The 24,054-nt window shown below is 35.9% G+C and overlaps 1 protein-coding gene across 1 annotated transcript in view; it reads left to right on the top strand.

The window, feature by feature from the left end:
- ARHGAP15 (Rho GTPase activating protein 15) overlaps positions 1-24,054 on the top strand; it is a 639,510-nt gene that overhangs the window by 63,325 nt on the left and 552,131 nt on the right. Inside the window, exons 3-4 of the mRNA XM_003822828.5 lie at positions 9,368-9,436; positions 23,590-23,651. Coding sequence (XP_003822876.1) covers positions 9,368-9,436; positions 23,590-23,651 — 131 coding nt within the window. The remainder of the gene's footprint in view (positions 1-9,367; positions 9,437-23,589; positions 23,652-24,054) is intronic.

The raw sequence follows: 24,054 nt of genomic DNA, 5'->3' as shown, positions 1-24,054 counted from the left end.
TTTGTTCTTTTTGCCTGATTTATTTCCCTTGCTGTCGTATGTGCCTTTTTAATGCAAGGCAAATGATTTGTGCTGGAACTGCAACAGACGAAAGTGCTGTAACTTAAGCTGCTTCCTGATGCCACTGCTATCTATGAGAGGTCTGCTGTACTTACACCCATGGTAAATATCTTCTGACAGACTCCAGGTGGTCAGGATTTTCACAATCCAACCCATTTCAGTGTTAGCACTTGTCATGTGGGGCTCTGTGAATTCTTCCCTTTCATCTTACTGTTGGTGGCAGGTTGGATACATTTGGACATACCTGTACAAGGCCACATGTGTCCACAGGTATAATCGAAGGTGGAGAAACACAAGTTTCTCTTTCAGGGAAGCACAGAGGACAGATATTGTACAAAGAAAAAAAGAAAAAAAAATTGTCACTTGTAGTATTATGCAGGCTGCCCATCTAAACCCATCATTGCCTGGCACCTACACACTAAGGGCAAGAATCCAGCCAACTTGTGAGTGGGCACCATGCCATTTGAGCAGATGGGCATGGAAGTCGGCAGCCAGTAGACCATGTATGTGCATCAACGGTGGGTGTTGAGGGCACGATTCCCAGAGGAGAATGTCCTAACAGCTGTCTGGCCTGAGCCAACATACTTACGACCAAGGAAAAGTGCCATCCTTCAATCCTGCTGAGTTGGATTAACCTTCAGAACTAAATCTGCTTTTTCGGCAGCAGAAGGTGAGTTTAGGGTCTCTGAAAATCTCAAAGAATAAGTGAAGAAAGGAAACTGGGAGGATACAATTATTCGCTATTGACTAACGATACTGAGGACATTCAATATGCTTATTTTAAATCTTTGACTGAGAACCTGTTAATTCTTGAAAGAATGTTATAATTGTTCAAAGCTTGGCTTCCCACAATGCTGTTAAAAGTGACCTTTCAACATAGGCAGACCATTTTCAGTGAGTTAACACTTTTCCACCTTTGCATTAAGAAATAGTGATATATGAAGAAAGGTGTCAGTAGACTACTGACAGCTGACTGTGGGTAGATATCTTTGTCAAACTTGACATATAATGGATTAAATTAGATCTATCATGGATCAGAGCTTTCACAAAAGAGAATTTCTTCTTCAGTGATGGAACATACACTTGAAGAAGTAAGAAGTAAACTTCCTATTTCAACGAAAGCCTTTCTGGGCAATGAAAGAAACATTTTTATTTGAGACTGAAAATAAAGCCTGATTCTAATTTGTTAAGAATTTCCAGACAGTTAAACATCATTAAATTAGATAGAAATTGTTTCTGCCAAACATAGCCAAATGGTGATTTGATAATGATTTGTTTTACTTGGTTAGGAATAGGTAGATAATTTTAACATTCAGATCCTTAATTATTTTCTATGTTGCTTTCTTATGAGGTACTTGTGTGGTAGTTCTTGGCATTGTTTTCTGTTGTCTTAAATCTTTTTATTTTAAATATAACATATGACTTTAGTTGTGGAGAAAATATCAGTTTGATTCAAGATTATCCACCTACGTTTTCTTAATCTACTCCCTAAACTATTTCATTTTGTTTATATCAAGAGAGTAAGTGCTTATATTATTGGGAGTGAAAGAGATTAATAAGTTATTTTATCTGCTAATGGTAGGAACTATAGCTTTGGCTTTGATGAATTATATAATGTCTTAGATCTAATACCATTAGTAACATTATGAGTAGAATAAAATGTTTATATGTCTATTTTGGCCCTGAGTTTCTCATTATATCAATTTAGAAATTCATGGCTAAAAAATACGTGATTCTACAGAGAAAAACCAAGAAAATTATATTACTTAGGCATCTCTGAGTTTCTTGGCTCTGGTGGTTCTTATCTTAAAAGCCGATTTGAAGGCTAAAAATTGTGGTATGTCCAGGTTCCATGTGAATGACCCCTCTCAGTCTGAGAAAACTGTTAGAGAGAAACGATCTAGCGAAAATATACAAAAAAGATAGGGGAAAGCTAAAGGGAATGGTATTCAGCAATAAGCAAGAAAATGTGTGTATTATCTATAACTAATTTTTATTTAAATAGTAAGGTCACGACGCAGTTTGATTTTCTTTGTGGAACACATGTGTTTGGGACTAAATAAAGCAGAGAAAGAATATTGAGGAGTTAGAATCATTTTAGCAAATGCTTCCCTTTGGCTATCTGGGATATAGGAAAATGTGGTTGAAGCTGAGTTAAAGTCAGCTAGACTTGTGCCAGGAGCGAGAGGCTGGTGGGCACTGCAGGTGATGCAGATGTTTATTAAAAAAAATCCACACATTTTTTTAAAAGCTGATAAACTTTTATTTGTCCTCAAGAAGGTTTTTGAATCATTTCCTTTCATTTTGTGCCAGGGATAAAAAAGAAAATAAGAGTGTCAGATTTCTGACTGACAATAATAAACAATCAAAAGAGGCTTAGGGAAGAGCCCCCCTCCCCCCCAAAAAAGAGAGAATATTTGCTTCTGAATGTCCAGTATGGCAATTGAATGATATTGTGGGCAGATGGAGGAAAGTGGAATTGTGAAACAATTTACTTATCATACATTAATAAGGAACAAAACAGAAAAATTGCATCTTTCTTTCATTTATGACATTGGCTCCCACTAGGATTACGAAAAGATGCATTTAGGTAGTGTTTGAATAATTGTGGGACATGGATAAATTTTACATGTGTCCACAAATAGTTAAAATTAGAAGATTAACTGTAAAGAAAAAAAAAGCTTCACTAAGTTTCCTTAATTCCTGATTGTAATAGCTTTAAGAAATAGAATTTGGCAAAACAAATGAAGATTTGAATGTAAGAATTGGGATACACCAAAAAAACTTTTAAGAAACTGTAGAGATAAAAACTAAACTTAATCACAGATTTATTGCTGCTTTTCATCCAAGTATCCAGGGACGTTGCTAATGGGAGGTACGCCTCAGAAACGTACATGTCTGTGAAAATGTTGGAACAAACTAATGCTTTTCTTCAAGTGATTTTATTTCAATTCTAAGCCACAAGATATAAACTTTCATCAAAAATGGGAATCTATTTAAAATCAGAGCTATGAGGAATGTTTCATGTTTATGTATAACTTTCATAGTAGACCCTCCTACACACGGAAAATAATATGCCCAAATTCTGTTATTTTTACAGTATGTAATATATCACATACTAATCCCACCCATCAGTTTCATATCCTTTAAATAGATAAAAATGAAAAAGGAATGGAAGAAAAAATGAAGACACTTTGAAAAACTGACTTTTTAATTCCTCTTTTTGGAGAAAAAGATATCCGAAAAACTTAATTATGATCCATATCCTAATAAGAACAAAGAGGAATTTGAAGGAAAATACGCATTATATATTCAGAATACTATCTTTTTTCTTTTTGCTTTGCACAATTAGAAAGCTAAGTACCTGGGGAGGGGAAGAACAGAAGTAGAAAGGGAGAGAGTGGTGGGTGGTGATAAATAAGGAAAAACACAGATTTTCAGTAATACTAGGTTCAAAATAATCCAAGTCAGAAGAATTTTATATTTCAAGTTTTTTCAATGGTAGTTACAAATCATTCCTATTTGCAGGACGTGATAATTCAATAGGAAATAGTGCCATTGAAAACAAGATTGCCCACACGCAGTAAAAGATAAGGTTGGACTCTTTTTTTCTCCCCAAAAGAAGGGTTACCATCAGTTCAAATATTTATCAGGAAAACTCAGTTGCTTAATATGCAGAATATTGTAATAAAAATAATTTAAGACATAATTATGCCACCTTGAATGAAACTCTTAATAAACAGATCAGAGAAACAGAATTGTCAGGGCCCCTTTTCTTTTTCTAAAATATTGCAAGTAAATTAAGAGTAGGAATTCACAAAATTTTTCAAGTGGGAATTTTAGCATGATATTGAAACCAACATTCCATCATTTATAAATATAAGAACTAGCAAAATAAATGAGGCTGTGAACATTTAATTATGCAATAGACATATATACATGTTCTCTTCTGTTTAGAGGGGGGGCCTATATACTATATAAAAACATTTGGAAACAAAATAAAAGAGACACGCATAAACATAATACATTAAAGCTTCTCAGAAGCTTTACAGAAATGCTTCTGTTTTGGAGAGAAAATAATTTATTGAAATAAAGTTGTAGCAAGCTACTGCTAATATTATTCTTCTATTCAAGTTTTCAAAATTCAATAATTAATGAACAATTCTAGCAAAAGCAAAAAGGATTGAAGATCAAATGTTGGAACCCTCCTTTGTCAGCATTCTGAAACTTAATCTAAGCAACTTGAAGAATAAAATGTAGGGTTTTGATATCAGATACATTTTAAAAGTTCTGAGATTTTTGAGGAAGAATTTAAACTACTGTTTAAAATGAAATTCTCTCTGCAATACTGGTAGTAGAGATTTTATAACACAAACAAACAAGTATATTTTGATCACCTACTATTAGAAATTACTGACATATGGATGTACTAAATGTGAAATGTTTTCTGGGTATAAATAAATGGTTCATAAGGACATCCAATGTTTTAAGCTGGAATATTTGTCAAGAGCATGTCCCATAATAATTTGTAAAATTGTCAGATAATAATAATGATAAGCTATTAATCGATATCTATATAAGTACTATAACATTTTCTGTTATTTATATTATGGCTTAGGAGAGACTTTTTTCCCTTCAAACTTACTTGATAAGATTTTGGTTGACCCAAGTTTTCTTTATAATTATTATTTCAATTAAGTATATTATGTAAAGACAACCTGAAATATTTTAATTTTTGCTGATATCCATGCAAAACAATTAAGCCATTTTGGATCCAGAATTTCCTAAGTCATAAGTCTCAGTCAACATAATCTGATTTGGAGTGATCACATATTTCTTTGTCTAATGCTTTACTGAGAACAACATTAAAGCAAAAGACAGGTGATGAAAGCTCTCTTTTTTCAACATCTTCATAACCTGGTTGAAAATGATAGATTGGCTAGTTTATTGATTTAGGAATGATCAGCAATATTACTTCCCCTAAAGGAGTATTAAGATGATTCACAACAAATTTGAACCTGATTTCTAGCATCCTGTATAAATGTGTACAAATTCATAAGTCTGACTCTAAATTCTACCTTAGAAATATCTTTTTATGCACATGGAGGCTCTCAACTTTGTAGTTCCCCAAGAATGTAGTGACTGCCTACACACACACACACACACACACACACACTTATATTGCTGGAGGAACAATAAAGTGTCATAGTTGAGCTTATTCCTAGATCTAGGTTAAAATACTACCTATGCCTTTCATTAGCTATGGATTTTCAAAGTTACTTAAACTGTGTTTACACTTCGATACTTATAAAAATGGTTAATATTATTAACCTTTTAAGGTTTGGGTGAGAATTAAACATGCTAATAAATGAAAAACATAGAGAACCATGCCTGGCAGATAATAAGTACTCAATATATGTTAGCATACAATATTATCTTTGTATAAATTTCTCAATTTGCATTCTTATTTGTACCATGGACTCAATGGGCCCCTTTAAGGGTGAAATAAGTATGTGCCCAGTTTCTATTTTGAGTCTTCTTATTTAGATTTGTTTCCCAAACTTCAATCATTCACTTGCTATGTTTGTGAGTTTTTTCCATATTTCATACCATAAATTACTTATTTAATTATATTATTTAAACTTAAATAGCTTTATTTTAAAATAAAATATATTCATACCACTAGTAAATGGTTTTGGTGTGATACATTTTTCTATGAAACCTTAGGATTTTATAAATCATTACAATGAAAACACTCATCCGCTAAAATAATCTCTCATGCTCCTAATAATATGTACACCACACATTTCCAAACACTGCTTTAAATAAAAGCTTTCTATAGGTGAGTGGAAAGGAATATTAAGAGGCAAGTGGGTCTGTATGCCCATAAGAATTTAGTAGTGGTCAGATGAAAGACGGCATGGAGCTAGCCATAGAAGAAATGGTGCAACTGACATAGTTAAAGGCCAAGTGCCCACTCATCAATATTGTGGAGACATTTACTTGCTACTTCTCTAACACTTAAAACTTGAGTTTCTTTACTTTCCAGGAGAATTACTTTTGTCCTAAGAATGGGAATCTAGTTGGGTTTTAAGGAAATAGAACAGGAAACCTCCTTCCATCTTGGAACTCTTCGACTCTTGAAAGTTAAATATAAGACGTACGTATGAAATTTTCAGTGGAGAGTATAAATCTTAGTATAATGAGTAGTAATTAAGAGTAGTACATTCTAAATGTATAGCAAGATAAAATAAATTTCTGTTTTTAAAGAGGTTTAGATACCAAATGCATATATTCTTTCACTCCTGAGAAGAAGCTGAAGTATCAGTGGATAATTAATAAGTGTGAATTTTCGGTTTCTACGATCACTCCCATTAACTAAGTATTCTGCCCTCAGTTTCCTCATGCATAGACCTTTCATTTAGACGTTAATTGAGCATCAACTATGGGTAACATATTTAAGGTAATGCCAGCAGCTGTAAAATCCTCTAAAATAGATGATGGTTCCAAAAAATAGAAGCTTATTTCTCACTTATGTAATAGTTAGATGGAAGTTTTCTTCAGGAACTCCCTCTGCAACTTTTCTCTTAAGTATAAAATTATTCCACAATAAAAATTTACTAAAGAAAACAAAGTGAGCTTTACTGGCCTATGTATGGTTTCCCCACATGGTGATTCAGCGCCCAAACTCCTTCCATCTTGCAACTTCATCCCTCTGTAGGGCCTTGTTCATTGTTTTCCCAGCCAGGGTATAAGGAAAGAGAGGACATGGAGGGGCAACACTCCCTGGTTAATAGCCTTAGCCAGGGAGTGGCTGGCATTGTTTCTACTCACATCCCTTGATCTGAACTAGTCACATGGCCACTCCTAACTGCAAGGTAGGCTGAGAAATGTAGCATCTAGAAAAGAGGATACAATTTTGGTGAACGGCCATACCCTTCACCATATAGCCGTTTACACCATCCATCCACCTCCCCAACGGACACAGCCTAAAGTCCCATCCAGTTACAGCATCAAGCTCAAATTTCAGAATCTCTGGTGATAAACAGCTCTCTCCATAAAGTCCAGGTTTTACGGGAGGGGTGGGGAGACAGCCCAGGTAAGTGATTTAGAGCTTGAGATATAAGCTCTGTCCCACTTTCCCTACCACGTCCAATGGACAACAATGGAGCAAGAACTTGGTACCTGGGAAAAACAAACAAAAACCTTTCTCATTTGTCAAAGGAAAAATAGGTAAACAGCCAACAGTCACTGGACCAAAACAATAATTGAATCCTGCTGGCCAGTCTCTGTGAGACAACTTCCCTCAAAGTCGAGACAGTCCCCGGCTCTCCTTTCTGAAATTCCCCATGGCCACTGTTCTCCAGGGTTTCTGGCCCTGCTTTCTGGAGTCTGTTCCTTCTCAATTATCTTCCATAGGACACCTGTGAAGCGAACATTGGGGAAAATTATCTCCTTGGATTTTTACTTTCTTCATAACCCAGTTTTCCTAGAGCAAATGTGGGGTTCCAGGTTGTATAGAGTTGTGGAATTTTTTAGGCCAGGATTCTGATTTTTTTTTTTTTTTGGTAGAACAATTCTCTCAAAATCTTCACAGACATTGATCTAATTCCTTCAGTCAGTTGTATGTGCCAGTAACCAGAACCAAAAACAATAAAGTCCTTTCCTAGACATAGTACTCAGGTCTGCTTTATTTCTTTAATTTCTTACACTTATCTCTCTTTCTCTCTCTTTCTCTCTCTCTCTCATCCTCCTCATGCCCCTTCTTCCCTCCTTCTTTCTCTCCAAGTAAATATGAAACAATATTAATGGGAGTTTCTGATTAAATTATAAAACAGTGTAAGATTTTATTATAAATTCTCTTTCTCTTTATGTTTTATTGTAGAATCTGTCTATTATGCTTCTTCAGGAAAAAGAACATTAAGATTTATTTTAATTTGTTCTAAAAGCACATAAAAAAGTGTGATTTTTGAGTATTTAAACACATCTGGTTACTAATAGAAGACATGAGACTTAATAGAATGTTGATCCTGAAAAAGCTGAGCTCACATCATCAACAAAAAAAAATTTCAATATGAAATATTTTGTCCTAGTAACAAATCACCTTGAAACATAGAGGTGTGAAACAATGTTTTTGTCATGCTTAGAGTATGTCCAAAAATTTAGATGAAGCACAACAGGAATAGCTTGTTTCTACCCCACGATATATTTGAGTTCTCTTCTGGGACGTTTGAAGTTTAGGGGAAACTCAATGGCCAAAAGGCAATCATCGGGAGTTCTTTTTTTTTAATTTTTATTTTTTTTTAGAGTGGGGTCTCACTCTGTTGCCCAGGCTGGAGTGCAGTTGTGTGATCATAGCTTACTGCAGCCTCAAAATCCTGGCTCAAGTGATTCTCCCACTTGAGCCTCTGGGGTAGCTGGGGACTGACTATAGGTGTGTGCCACCATGCCTAGCTAATTAAAAAAAAATTTTTTTTGTAGAGTTGGAGTCTCACTATGTTGCCCAGGCTAGGGCTCTTTTTAAATTTAATGTTCCATTTTTAATTATTAGGGGTACATAATGGGCATATATATGTACGGGGTAGTGTGATGTTTTAACACACGTCTACAATGTATAATAATCAAATCAGGGTAACTGGGGTATTCACTAACCCGAGCATTTATCATTTCTTATTTCACGTGTTCTCACTCATTTGGGGGAGCTGTAAAACAATTGATCTCATAGAGATAGGGAATAGAATGATGATTACCAGAGCCTGGGAAGGATAGAAGACTTCTTTATACTCACAAGCTTGGTGGTTGATGCTGGCCATCTGCTGGAACCTCAGCCTTTCTATCAATCGGAAACCTATAAGGCTTTCCTTGTGCTTACTCTGTGGGTGTGATTTGGGTTTCCTCCAACATATTTTCCAAGAGTGAAGGTTCTCAGAGGACACAGGAGAATGTATGACATTTTTGTGTTCCAATCTTTGAAGTCATAGAGTGGAACTTCTGCTGTACTTTTTTATTGAAGCAGGCATAAGGTCTGCCCAGGTTCACATGAGAGAACACAGACTTCAACATTTGAAGAAAGGGGTGTCAAGGTTACATGGTAAGAAGAGAATTGGGTTTGAGATATGCTTGCAGCCAGCCATCTTTGAGTACGTATTTTATTTAAATTAGTCAATGTCCAAAACATTTACTTCTCATTTTATATCTACTTAATTCACATGCTTGAATAACACTGAATTGGTTATTTTATGTGTATTCTTACTAAACTCTATCAAGAAAAATTATGTAATAATATCCAATGTCAATATATTTGCAGATATCCAGACACAGAAGGAATCATTCACAGCATATCTTGAAAGATGTCATTCCTCCATTGGAACAACTGGTGAGTGTTTAAGTCATTATATTCTTCATCTACTGATACAAAATAAATTGCCACAAAACTCAGCAACTTAGAACAGCTTAAGTTATTATCTCATTTTTCTGTGGGTCAGGAATCAGGGCATCACTTAGTAGAGGGATCTAGCTTGGAGTCTCTCAAAACGTTGCAACAAAAGCATCAGCCAGAATTGGGATCTCATTTGAAGGCTTGACTGGGGAAGGTCTGCTTTCAAGCTCACTTATGTGGTTGTTGGCTGGGTTCAGTTCTTCCAGGAATGTTGGCCAAAGGCTGCCCTTATTTCCTTGCCACAAAGATTTCTCCAAAATAACAGCTTGCTTTTTCAAAGCATCCAAGATGAGAAGGCAAGAGGGAGAGTTTGCTAGCAAGATGGAAGTCAAAATCTCTTGTAACCTAATTGTAAAAGCAATACGCCATCAGCTTTGCCACATTCTTTTGGTTAAAAGTCATTAAGTCTAGTTCACACAAGGGGAGAGGATTACATAAGGATGTGAATAATAGGAACCAGAGACTACAGAGGGCTTATTGTAAATGTTGATAGTTTTTTTGTTATTGTTGTTGTTGTCTTCAAAAAAAAATTAATCGACTCAACATCCGTAAGAATGGCACTTTTTTCCATGTTTTTGTGTATTGTTATATCCTAGTGACAAAAAGAGTACCTGAAATATTGTAAATAACATGAATGAATAAAGTATTATATATATCTTAAAAACACATAAGACCAACCTTTCTGATATGTTCTGATACTTCTTTCTTTTAATGACCTCTTTTTTGATAAATACAATGTGCTTTTCCTCTATACTCATTCAACTTGTCTTTCCTGCTATATTTCATATTGGTCAATATGCTTCCAGTCTTATTGGCTTACAGGATATTGCACTATGATTACTGCATTCCTGTCTATCTCTAGCTATTTCATCCCTCTTATCTTTGGGTTATCCCACCCTTAGAACCAACAATAATTTCTTTTTTTACTTCAGTGTTCCTGTTTTCTATTGCTTTTCATGTTCCAGATCCCACATCCCCACTCCAGCTATTTCTCCTTACTCTGCTTTACTTTAGGATAAGAATTTCTCCAAATAATTGTCTACCTTTGCTGTTTCCAATTTCTGCCCTCCCTTTGTCTCTTGAACTAACTCTATTTAGGCTTTTATCTCAATCATTCACCTCTTATCCAGGTCACCGATTGCCTCCATGTTGTTAAATCCATCAGTAACTTCTCAGTTCTCTCTTCAATAGGTCTATGTGAGCATTTAACCCAATTGATAGCTCTCTTCTTGAATCAATTGCCTAGTGGGTACAATGCTCACTATTTGGGTAGTGGGTACACTAGAAGCCAAACAACCACCAGTACGCAGTATATCCATGTAACAAATAAGCACATATATCCCCTGAATCTAAATTTTTTATTAAAAAGAAACATTTTCCTCACATGACTACCAGTAACCACTTTCTCATGGCTCTCCAATTAGCTGGAGAGCCACCTCTTTTCAATCCCCTTTACTGGTCCCTCTTCATTTTGGAGCTCAGTTTTTATTTTTTATTTTTTCTCTCTGTAGGAATTTCCTAGGGCATCTCATTCAGTGTTGTAGCTTTAGACCATGTAACACTAGCCAGTTCTAAATTTCTATTTCCAGCATGGACCACAGCTTTGAACTTCAGTACTATAAATTCTGGCATTTTTACACACAGTTCTAATATACATCCTAAACTTAGCATATCTGAAACTGATCCCGATTTTTGCCCAAACCCGTTCTCCATTTCACAAGTCTTCTCCATTTCACAAGATGGAGAAGCACCTCCAGGTGCTTCAGTCAAAACACTAAAAGTCATCTTCCCTTGTTTCAGTCGTAACATAAATGAACACCAAAGAACCCAGTTTGCTCTGTCTTCAAAATATACCCAGAATCAGTTCATTTCTCACCACCATTACTATCATCTGTCACCCAGTTTATTGAAATAGTCTCCCTGTTTACCCACTTTCGCTTTCTACTGTTTATTTTCAACACAACAGTGGGAGTGATCCTGTTAAAATGTAAATTAGATTTTGTTTCTTATCTTAGTCAGTCTGTTACTACAACAGATACCACAAACAAGGCGGCTTTTAAACAACAGAAATTTATTTCTCATAGGTCTAGAGGCTGGAAGTCCAAGATCAGCATTCCATTCTGGTCAGGATCTGGTGAGGGCCCTCTTCTGGGTTGCAAACAGCTGATTTCTCCTTGTATCCTCACACGGCAAAAAGAGGGCAAGAGAACTGGGGTCCCTTTTAAAAAGGCATTAATCCTATTCATGAGAGCTCCACCTTTATGACCTAATTACCTCCTAGTAACATTACATTGGAGTTTAGGATTTCAACATATGAGTTTTAAGGAGAAACAAACATTCGGTCCATCTCACATCACTCCTTGACTCAAAATCCTCCCTGGCTTTTAGTCTACCCCAGCTAAATGCTAAGAAACATCCAATGGTTCACTAGGCCCTAGAAGACTCATCGATCTCCCCGGTCTCACCTCTCCCTTTCTTCTCCTGTCTCCTTCTGCTCCCATGAAGCTGATACCTCTTCCTCTGCCCGGCCATTCCACCTGCTTTTGCCTCTATCTCTTACAAAATAATTTATTTGGTGCCCAGAATTTTGGATATCTCATATGTTTCTTTGCTTTACACCTCTGCTCTGATATCACCTTTTTAAATAGGTCTTCCCTAATCTCTCTTAAAAAAAAAAATGAAACAAAAACAAACAAACAAAACCCATAGTGGCCAGGTGTGGTGGCTCATGCCTGTAATCTCAGCACTTTGGGAGGCTGAGGAGGGGGCTCACTTTAGGTTGGGAGTTCAAGACCAGCCTGGCCAACATGGTAAAACCCCATCTTTACTAAAAATATACAAAATTAGCCACGTGTGGTGGCACTCATCTGTAGTCCCAGCTACTTGTTAGGCTGAGGCAGCAGAATCACTTGAACATTTGGGGTGGAGGTTGCAGTGAGCCAAGATTGTGAAGAGAGAGATAAAAAAAAAAAAAAAAAGAAACAGAAAGGAACCTACAAATGAACAAACAAGAAACCACACCATTTCCATGTACACTTCTGTTACCTTAATTTACTCTATAGACCTTACCACCAGATGGCATACTACAGCATTTATTTTTGTTAGTTTGTCACTCCATTAGAATTTTAGTTCTACGAGGGCAAGGACACTGGTCTCCTGTGTTCATTACTTCATTCCCATGACTACAATAATTGCTGGAACATGTTAGGGACTCAGTAAATATTTGTTGAATGAAGGCATAATGAAAATTTAATGGCTTTTGTTTTCACTTCCAAGCTTGTGATACACAGGTCTATGCTTGTAACCTTTCTCTCCTGTGAATTAGTCATTTGTTCTAGGATGTCATCTCTATCATCACAGAAATGAAATCCCTCAAGTTGAACCCTTCATCAGTGCCTTCTCAAACTGATTCCCTCTTTCCATTGAGCCCATCTCTATTAGTAGCAAACATATATCTAGGATGAGAACACATTTTCTTTATATTCTTTATTTTCTCCCTGGCCCTTTGGATAAGTCATCATTTTCTGATGAAACGTCTCAATGGTTGTGGTGCCCATATGCTTCTCCTTGTGCACCCCCAAACCCTCACCCAAGCCTTGAAATGCTTCTGACCTTATCATACCCTATCATCCCCCCCACTGATCCTAGGCAGCAATTCCAGAGCAGCCTTCTTTCAATAGTACTTTCATTATTTCATTTTCAAATTTTCTACAGCATCATAGTCCCCAATTTACGTTATTTATTATCCTCTCTCAAACACATACCCTCAAGCCAGGAGTAGTAACATGATTAAGACATGGCTCTTACCCTGAAGGAGCTTGGATTTCCTGTAGCAATTACAGTCCTTTCATCCCAGCACATGTTCATGCGTTGTTTTGTGTTGCTCACTCTTATTTCATAGGTAATAGACTTGTTCCATGGCTGGATTGTAAATGTCTTGAAGTTAGAGGCCATGACTTGTATTTTCTTTATTATATCGTACTTCTACTTAGATTGCTTTTGGCACTAGTACTTGTTCAGGAAAGACATGCTTGTGAATTGATGTAATAAGAAATTAAAAGTTTATTAAAACAATGTTGCTAGTTGCAGATATTAATAAATATATGCCTAACATTTGTAGTGAAAGCCAATTTTTCAATATAATTAGATATACTAATACATTGTTTTCAAAATTAATTATGTGGATCTCAACTTAGCATTTTCTCTAGGAAGGATTTCTCTAATTCCTTAAATTTGAATTAGATAGCCCTTCTTTGATCTGTCTCTCAATAGCAGCTGGGTCTTGACTCTATTCCAGCCCCATCACACTAAAATTGCCTATTTCCTTTATTGCTCTTACTGAGCTATAAGCTATTTGAAGGGAGGACTATGTCTTATTTATTGTTTTACTATTAAAACTTCGTATAAAGGCTGGCACACTGTAGTTCTCCAATAAATAGGAAAATAAATGCTTTATTTGTTTGGTTTTATTTTAAATAAATTTGGATTACACAGAAAATAAAGTACAAAAATAATTATGAAGAGCTGGATTATTTTGTAAAAATAACACATAAAAAGTTTGCTCCGAAGTAGTTGATGAAACATGGCAAAAGTTAGGCTGAAAATGGAGCTCAGTAAATGTCTGTGTTTGTGTGTGTGTCTGTATGTTTATACATAAAATATATATGCACATATATTTTAACAGTGCCTAAAGGTGCCCCAAAGTTTTTTACATAAAAAATTATAATATATATAAAATCCAAATTATAGTTATTTAAAAAATTAATTTTTATATAATTTTTAATTGTGTATTTTCTATGCCACTATATCAAGCATAAGCTAATATCAGAAGAACCATTAGAATATTCAGAAATAGTTTTCAAAATTTACCTGCCTACTCTTAAGGCTATTTGTTGATTTACTTGCATATAGTAGGGTTTCTCTGCAGCCTCAGTTCTAAATAAATGAAACTCACTTTGAATATCACTAATTATAGATAATATAGTAATAGATAATAGATCTATTTGCCCAATACTCTATTTTAGCCCCAATGACCTTGGAAAAGTAACATCGAGAAGTCCTGCTAAACAGAAGCAAAAACAATAATTGTTAAGTTTTTTACCTTGCAATTTATCTCTTTTTTGCTGCATACCTGAATATTTTTCTGTTTTCTCTTTTTCCTTCCTTCTCTCCCTCTCCCATTGACACACACACACACATAAACACACACACACACACACACACACAGTGCCATGAGTTCTAAAAACTTTTGTAACTACCTATCAGCTTACTTCCTAGTCTTGACTTGGGTTTTCCTGGATCATCTCTCTGAACTCTTATCTTGCTGTGTCTTGTGAACATGGATAACATTCAACTTTTATCCATCAATCTCTACTTGAATTGAATTTCTTACTTACTGTTATTTTAAAGGCAGAAACATTATCTTCATCCCAAATTCTTATTTATGAATTATCTATATTGATGAGCAATGCCCCAATAATCACCCATTCCCCCAGACAGAAAATCTGATTGATTATAGACCATTCATTATCGTTCACATTGACACTTGAATTATTTTTCAGAACCTATGAAGTTTTCTTTACATCTGATTAATCTAATGCTGTGTTCTTTTTACCAGGACTCACATACTCTTTCTGCACTCTGGTATGTTCCCTACTTTCATCTCTCCAACTCTCCTCACCTCCACCATGCCTTAGGGTGGCTTCCAGAGTCATCCAGGAGTTCTGGCAGTAGTTTCCTTGGCTGTACCTACCAGGATGAGCTATCATATATGAAATAATATACAGGAAAATACTTCTGAGAATTAATGACATTCCTTCCTTTGGAGTTATTATCCATCATCTCTACTGTATGGATCTTCAGGCTTATTTATTTCTAAAATGTTGGGATATATAAATCTCAATTCCTTTATATCTCATATTGAGATAACTCTACTGAACATTCTCCAGGAAACACGAGAGACATTGGCTTTTGGCCAAATTTATCAAAGTGTCCTATTAGGTCCACCATGTTGTAGGACAATTATTCACTTTATAAAATGAAATCTGCCATTTTGGATGCTCTCATAGAGGCTAACACCCTTTGGGAATCATGCTCCCTCTCTTAATGTTCCTTTTAAGAAAATAGATTGTAAACAGCATGGTTAAACAGAACAAAGCATTTATTTCTTTTGAATATTGGCCAAAATACATTCCTAATCTGAATCTAAAATTTCAGGGTGGAAACTACCCAGTTCACTGACAGATGATGTTATTTATGCCCCATGTATGTAAATCCATAGGGTTTCGGTAGAAGAGACGGAAATCATTTCCTGAGAATCGGTGTGGTTGCTTAGAAAGTGCTATAATATCACAACAGTTTTGTACATGAATCATCAAATATATCAATATGCATTTGTTTCCTGATCTTGTATATTCTATATTATAACTGTTCATGAGACCTAATTATTTTCAGGGTACTTTTTCTTTTCCCCTTAAAGAAACATTCAAGAAAAAGAACCCTGTTTATAACATGTTAAATCTTTATCTTGTTTATTTTTATCAACAGAGTGTAAGACATGTCTATGGATAACCCTGCAGGAGTCAAAAGCCTGTGGCAGGTTTTTACAGAATCATCTGCTACCTCCTGAGCTAGGAGGATTTTGAGGACAGAGCTCAGGAAGTTGCTATGGCTTGGGGGCAAAGCAGGCTTTTGCGGATAAACCTTAAGTCACAGATTCTACCTTTTGGAGCCAGATATCATTTTGTGGATTAATTAATAGTAGTGAGAGCTTTGAGCATGAAAGACATTGTGAGAATACAGTGTTTTCTTGTTTTAAAACAAAGGACAGAGACTTTGGGGGAATAGTTCTATTGATCAAGCTGGGCTTTCCTTAAACTGCTGAAAAACTCTAAAAGCTCTTTAGTCTTTCAAAATTCTACTTGGGTAAGACAAAATTAGGTTTTCTGAAATATCCTTCCAGATCTTCAGGCTGTTAATAATAAGTTATGTAACAATAATAAGTTATATAATTTAATAATGCTAATAGAAACCATCTCTAAGTTTTCATTATTTCATGTGCCCTTCCTTTTCTCAAGTAAGAGCATGTATATTAATTCAAGTATTTGTTGAGGCCATCACTGTGCTAGGCTTGGAATATGTGATAATATGCTAACTGGCCATGTCCCTTTCTAGAGAAGCGTTCAGTCTAGGGATGAACAGAAGTGTTAAATAAAGGAAGGCATAATTCTATAAGTCCAAATTACAAAATGTGCTATGATAAAAAAAAAAAACCAAGTTTCTGTGAGAACCTACACTGGATTAAGTAGTCATACATGGATTCTTTGAAATGGCCAGTTAACTTGAGATTTCGCAAGATTGATGGAGTTTGCCAAGCAAAGAACTGGAAGAAGAATGTTGAAGCAGAAAGAAACAAGTGCAAGGGTCGCCAGGTCAGAACAAAGTTGTTACATCTGAAAAACTGCAAAAATTCCACAGCAGCCAGAATATTATGAACAAGGGAAAAGAGTCACGGGTTTTGAGGAGAGAGAGGCAGTGCCCAGATTGCAAAGGGCCTTGAAGTGATGGTAAGAAGTTCAGAAGCCATTGAAACACAGAAACAAATGACAATACTTCTCCCATCCAGCTCCACATTTGAAATCCATTTAACTCTAGAGTAGAGAAAAAGAACACACACAACAGCAACAATAAAGGCTATTAATATTGAGCAATCCTTTCTTCCCCACTGCCTAGACTGAAATTAAGTTATAACGCAGAAATTGAATTACACTAATAAGTTGCCCAGACAGTAACCAGGAAGGCCATTCTCATTGAAGTCCAGTGACAGGCAAAGAACGAGGAACATATTTACATCAAAGACACAAATAAATAGAATTCAGGGAAGAAGAGAAAGCAATGGTGGGTGGAAGTTGGGTGGTGCATGAGGGAGGGAGAGGTGAGCTATAGTAAAAGCCTCCAGAAGACTGAAGAAATTTCTTGAGATACAAAAAGGGTGCCTTCCTCAGCCTGTTTCCCAAACAGAACCTGGATTCCTTGGTGGTGACCAAATGAACACACTGGTTGCCAGATGAAAGGTTCAGAAAAAAAGTCATATGGGGGTTCTTAAACATCAAATAATAACATTTTCAAAATGACATTTTGAAGAGTTAGGGGTGAATAAATCAGAGACATACAGATAAAATTTCCCTTGAAATACACAGAGGTTTAACATGATGGGGAAAAGCACTTGGCAAAACATAATATGTGCTTTGCCAAACCTAATATTTGAAAAATGGTTTAAGACATTCAGCATAACCCCAAAGCTGGACATGTTGTCTTATCCTAAGTGAGAGAAAGTAAGGAAGGGAGGCTACCCATGAAAACATTGCTCAACAAACTTATTAAAGAATATAAATAAGTTGAAATGAGTAAACCATGCCTAAATCTGAAATCAAATTTCATGCTGAAATCCAACACGCTTATCAAGGACCTCTTTGAGAATTCTTGGTGACCTCTATCACCACTTATGTATGACCCAGAACCATTCTTTGCTTTTCTTCTACTCTTCTTCACATGCAATCATTGCATCCAACTTTAGATATTTGGTTTACCACTTCTTAAAAATGTGCACACACAGTAAATGATGTATTTACATCAGACAAAAACATCATACTGAATCTTTGTCTAAAGGCATAATATTTCATTCTTGAGCTATATTTAAGGCAGTTCTAAAATTAAGACTTTTAAAAATGTTTAAAAACTATTAGTACTTTATATGATGTACAGATAAGCTGGAGTTTTAAGGTATTTTTTCTGTTTTTGATTCTGTTCTTAATGGATTATGTCCACCGTGAGTTCGCCGATAATGAGCAAATCAAATATAGCATGAATAGCAGAGACAGTATGGGAATAAGTGAATATTGAGAAGAAAATGTAAGCAATGAGTTCCAAAGAGAAAGAGTGCAACCTAAAAACAAAGGCTAAATAAATAAATAAATAAAAGCAATAGAAAAAAGAAAGACAGATAAGGTAGATATTTCTATGAACAGTGGAGAAGTAAAAAATGGCGGGCGTGGGTGGGGGGCGGGAATTTAAGAAGGAAAGTGAAGCATCATTTGGGGGTAAAATAATGTAACCAAATGTGTCCTCATTCTGTGCTCTTTAATAGAAATCATTGAAACAGACAAGATTAACAGCAAAGTACTATGATCTATTAAAAGTTCAGAGAAAGTATAGCAGCTGCCTCGTTATTAAATAGGAAAATAATTAAATGCTAAATCTGCTTGATAATTATAGTGGCCCAGGGTTGTAGTTATAGAGAGATGATGCAGAGTTCTTTTAGAGAGAGGTCAGTCAGTCACACAGAAGGTTTCATAGGGTGATGCTACTTTAAAGGGATCATCTCAGTTTAGAGCTGGGGCCTGTCTCAGCATTGTGGATCCAGAAAAATCATATTTATCATCATTATTAGTGTTTACTGAGATGAAGATCCCTTGAGTCTATCTCACAGTACATAATAGGGAATATTCTGATACTATTTAAGTCACCCGCTTTCTACATCAAAGAACCTAGGAAGCTGAACTAGGATTCAGATGGCTGCCACTGAGCACATTATCAGAACAAAGGGGAAGAGAACAATAACTTAAATACATCAGCAGAGAAAATGTTATGAGGCATAAGGACCATGTGGTTCTGGTGTTAAAAGCCAAACCCTTCTCGTCAAAATCTGGTAAAAGTTGCAGATTAAGTTTATTTCCATTTATAAACAGACAGGGTTAGTTTAACAGAACCCTTTGGTGGAATGGTGTAGATGAAAATCTATTATTTGCAATTGTATCTGAGAACAACATGAAGCCTTCTCATAAAAAAAAATGCAATGTGTGTATGTACAGTTAACACACTAGTCTTTCTGCCATGATTGTTACCATTAATCAAAGGTTGTCTTCTGCTCCCGTCTTGTCTGTCGCCTCCAACGTAGGTTGATAAACAGGTGCTATCTGGGTATCCCACTGCCATTCATTCTTCTCATCTGTATCTCAGCACGGCTGTGTCTGCCGAGCACTTCCTCAATGCTTGCAGACTGGCTGGCATCCAATATGAACAAATTGCTGATCTTTCCAGCCATTTAATGTTAAATAGGGCTTCTAAGGAACATTGGACAAATAGCTCAAGAAGCCAGATTTAGCATCTAAAGATTGGTTGACATTTCTTAAGTATACTTAGTTCAGGGACTGCTACTTCTTTAAAGAACTTCAATTTGGCCTAGAATTTGGCAAGTAGTATCCTGAACTTAGACCTAGAGCTGTAAGTAATTTTATAAATTACTGGAGACAAGACCATCTGAGATCTAGATGACTAGCACGCTCAACTGGAATTTATAGATCATTGTCCCTTCAAACCATGGGATTAACATTGAGTAGGAATAATTATTAGAGAAATTAATACGGTACCATATATAAACCCATATGCAAAATGCATAGCAATCTTTTGCTTGCCCTAATACTTCTTTCGGCACACTATGAGGCTCCCAGAATAACTGATTCCTGGTGTCTGAAACATGGTGACGTATTTCAAACTAACATGACAAAGAATAGTAAAGTAATTAATCCTACCTCGTGGAAACTTCACTTGCCAGCATGAGACCCTTTACAATGCAGTGCTTTCAGTGCAGAAAGCATAATTGGAATTTTCTACCCAGGCTAAAAGATGGCCTGAGTCTGTGAGATGACTTAAGCAGGGCATGGTATCCCGTCCCCCCAGAAAAGGAGCAGGAATATCTTGAATATGAACTCCCAGGAGTTTAAGCCTCAAGAGGATTAAAATTGTCCTATTAATCTTTCCAGTTCTGTTGTAAGCAGAGAAGCTGGCATTTAGAGGAAAGAAGTGTTATTAATTAAAAATGTGTTGAAAAGAATGAATAAGTGTACATCAAGTATTAAAAAGACAATGAAAGGGCCGGGTGCGGTGGCTCATACCTGTAATCCCAGCACTTTGGGAGGCCGAGGTGGGTGGATCACCTGAGGTCGAGAGTTCAAGACCAGCCTGACCAACATGGAGAAACACTGTCTCTATTAAAAATACAAAATTAGCTGGTCATGGTGGCACATGCCTGTAATCCCAGCTACTTGGGAAGCTGAGACAGGAGAATCACTTTAACCCAGGAAGCGGAGATTGCGGTGAGCCGAGATTGCACCGTTGCACTCCAGCCCACTCAACAAGAGCAAAACTCCATCTCAAAAATAAAATAAAATAAAGAAGATGAAGGAAAATAAACACCTGATCTCAGAAGTGAGAATGTGTGCACAGTGGTAGGACATAGATATACTACATGTAGAAATCTGCATGTAAACATTTAACAAATATGCATGGTGGTAGCAAGTGTAGTAGGTAATAGAACATAGCAGAAGTGTTATTAGCTTCTTCTAATGACCTGGAAGGCAGCCTGACTTTGGAAAATGATATAAGAGAAGATAACTAACTTGCTATTCAGTTCGTCCTCATTTTTCCTGGGACCTCTGTATGATCATTCCTGAAAAGTCTATTGCATTGATTCAAGACCATGGAACTGGCTCAGCCACTGATGACAATGATGTCACATTTATTGAGTCTTAACTTGAGAAATCCAGCCCTTGGCATCAATCTCAAGCATTCTGGGAAAAGTCCTGCAGTGTCTGGGGAAATGTTACTTATGTATTCAAAGAAAGAGAATTCTATGATGTACACCTTAAACCTGTTTATGTTGATTTCTCCCTATAAGAGTATTAGCTTTTTCCTTTCACATTTCCTATCTCTTTTAGAGAAATTTTCATCAATAATTTATCTTTGTGGGTAGCAAATGTCTACCGAGGGATCTTTTGTGAATTTTTGGAAAAAACAATTGGGGCTATATTTTTAGCAGAGAACGCATGCATCAATTTTTATGATGGGTTGATAGGTTTTTGTAGTTTTTTTGGTAGATAAATCCAGGTTTTGGGTAACTGTTAATCAGAAGAAAACTTAAATAAAACAATAAATTTTTTCTACGGTTACACAACAAAATTTCTCAGTATACATTCCTAAAGAAAGAAACCTCCTTTGTGGTGGTAATTGCTATTGAAAACATCTTTCTTCCAAACATTTGTGGATACCAGTGATACACAGAGTTAAACACTAAATTTATTATATGGGTTTTACGAGGTAGAAAAATAAAATTCCTGGCACCAAGAAAAAGGGACAGTATACATAGAATAAAATGTGGAAAAAGCAAAAGAATAGATGTATCCAAATACAAAACAAAAAGGCACCAGTGAATACCATGGTTCTCAAAATTATCCAAGAAAGCTTCCTTAGATGCTTTAGACTTGTGGACAACATAGTGAAGTAAAAGAAACTTTCTGGATATGGAGATAAGTAAAAAACACTTTGCTATCATTTTCGTAAGTCATCATTATTATTATCTCTATCATTATTTATTTAGTCAAAAATGTATTCATCAAATGCATTTTAAAACTAAGTCCCGTGATATGTATTAGGAATAAAACAAGGCAGAAAAACTCTCACCTATATCAGAGCAGACATTTAACCAGTGAGATTTTAGTTATTTGGAACAACTCCTTTACCTCTAAATATCTCTTCCTTTCACTTGTAGTATTGAAGATAAATTTCTTGGCTTGCCCAGTTTACTATAAATATTTAAATAAACACTTAAATAGCCATTCATTTACTTATTACTTATTTGTTCAAACAATTTTATTATTTTGACTATTGGCACTACCAAAATATTCCAGAACCTAGGAATCCAGGTGTGAAAGGTACAGTTTTTTGCCTTTGATGGACTCATAGCACATTATTTGCCTGCAGGCACAGATAAATAAAAGGACATTTACAACATGATCTGATGTGTGCTGTCACAGTGACAATGGCAAACTGAAAATGGAGATTCAGGATGGTGCACCTAAAAGAGATGGCAGAGAAATCATGGAAAGACCCTCTAATAAAAAGACATACACATTAAAATTTGGTTTTCTTCTTGTTTATTTTTTGAGATGGGGTTCCTGCTATGCTGCCCAGGCTGGTGTCAAACTCCTAGGACCAACAGATTCTCCCACCCCAACCTCCCACACAGCTGTGATTATAGGCACTTGCCACCGCACTGGGTTTTACTAATTTAATTTTGAAGTAGATTAAATATACTTAAGACTTTTGTGATATGAAGACATGGTCATGGTCGACTATTTCAGCTGGGGGGATAACATGGGGTGGTACTAAGGGAGTGTGGTCCTCTGATACTAGGCAGCTCAGGGAGAAGGGTGTGGGCAATTCACTAAGAGTGAAAGATGAAGGCTAACGACTTGGGATGGGGCATGTGAGGCAGACACAGGAGGGTAGAAGTAGGATGCTAAGAAATTAAAACACCTAGTATAGACTTTGCAGGGAGTCAACCCATCACAATTTGCATTGTGCATTTATTTTGCCAAAACCTCCACAAACACTTCTGCGGAGTTATAATGACTTGTTGAATTTCCTTTAAGAAACTTGCAGCTCTATTAGAAATGAAAGCCAATATAGTATATGCAAATAGGAAAAGGAAGCAATCCTACATCATGGAAGAAGATAATGAGATACTGCTACTACAGGGTATCTTGGCAATTGACCAAAATATATGAAATGTTGCTATTTTAAATGCCCTTCCATGATTCAACTAGCTCAGTTACCTGGTCCCATTGAAGTCTTCCTTTATCCCGGCTTCAGAAGGTACATGGGGAGGCTTGAAAAGAACTTTTCTAAGGACACTTGGTAAAATAAAGGAAGGCATTCAATTTGTCTTTCTTTTACCATTTGCAATCAATTTTTTAAACAAGTGACTTCAACGCCCAGAAAGAAAAGTCAATAAAGGTGTATCACTATCTAACAAATCATTCACATTCCTCTTCATAGTCTGTCTTTCAGATATTTAACAGCTTGTAATGACTATGATTTTGCAGGCACTTCCCATAAGCTATATATGCATTATTAATAAAGTTCTATGACTGAAAACTTCCATCACTGCAATGACTCTTGAAAAGCATAGGTTTATTCAAATCAACAATGCATAGTAGTTCGTCACGGTTTTAACATATGCATTCTTCTTGCAGATGGTTGAAAAAGAAGGTTATCTGCAAAAAGCTAAAATTGCAGATGGAGGAAAGAAACTAAGGTAATAAAATTCTTTAATTCACTTTTATATAACTATGCTGGTTCTTCATATGCTCAACTTGTGCCACTGTTATTGTTTGGGATGCAAGTCCCTATGGTACCAGACTAGAACAGTCTCCTCTGCTACTGCTATGATCAACATTATTTTTAATGGAACTACAGTTTTTAAAGAAAGGCACTACATTCTATATTGTTGAACAGAACACATAAATGAGGTGCTTTTTGTCCTCCTTGGACTTGAACTCATAAAACACTGAAAATAAATAAGACAATGGATTGTGATTTCTGTGATTGAAAGATTAGAGAATGAATGCATTCATTTGCAATATAGAAAAGTCTCTGTACAATACCTTGTGAGAATAATTTCTTGAAGGATGGAAGATTTGAACCACTTTTGTAGCTCA

The sequence above is a fragment of the Pan paniscus genome, chromosome 13, assembly GCF_029289425.2.
Source record: "Pan paniscus chromosome 13, NHGRI_mPanPan1-v2.0_pri, whole genome shotgun sequence".
Classification (NCBI taxonomy): Eukaryota; Metazoa; Chordata; class Mammalia; order Primates; family Hominidae; genus Pan; species Pan paniscus.
Note: the sequence above shows the minus strand (reverse complement) of the source record. Positions and strands in the feature narration are given on the sequence as shown.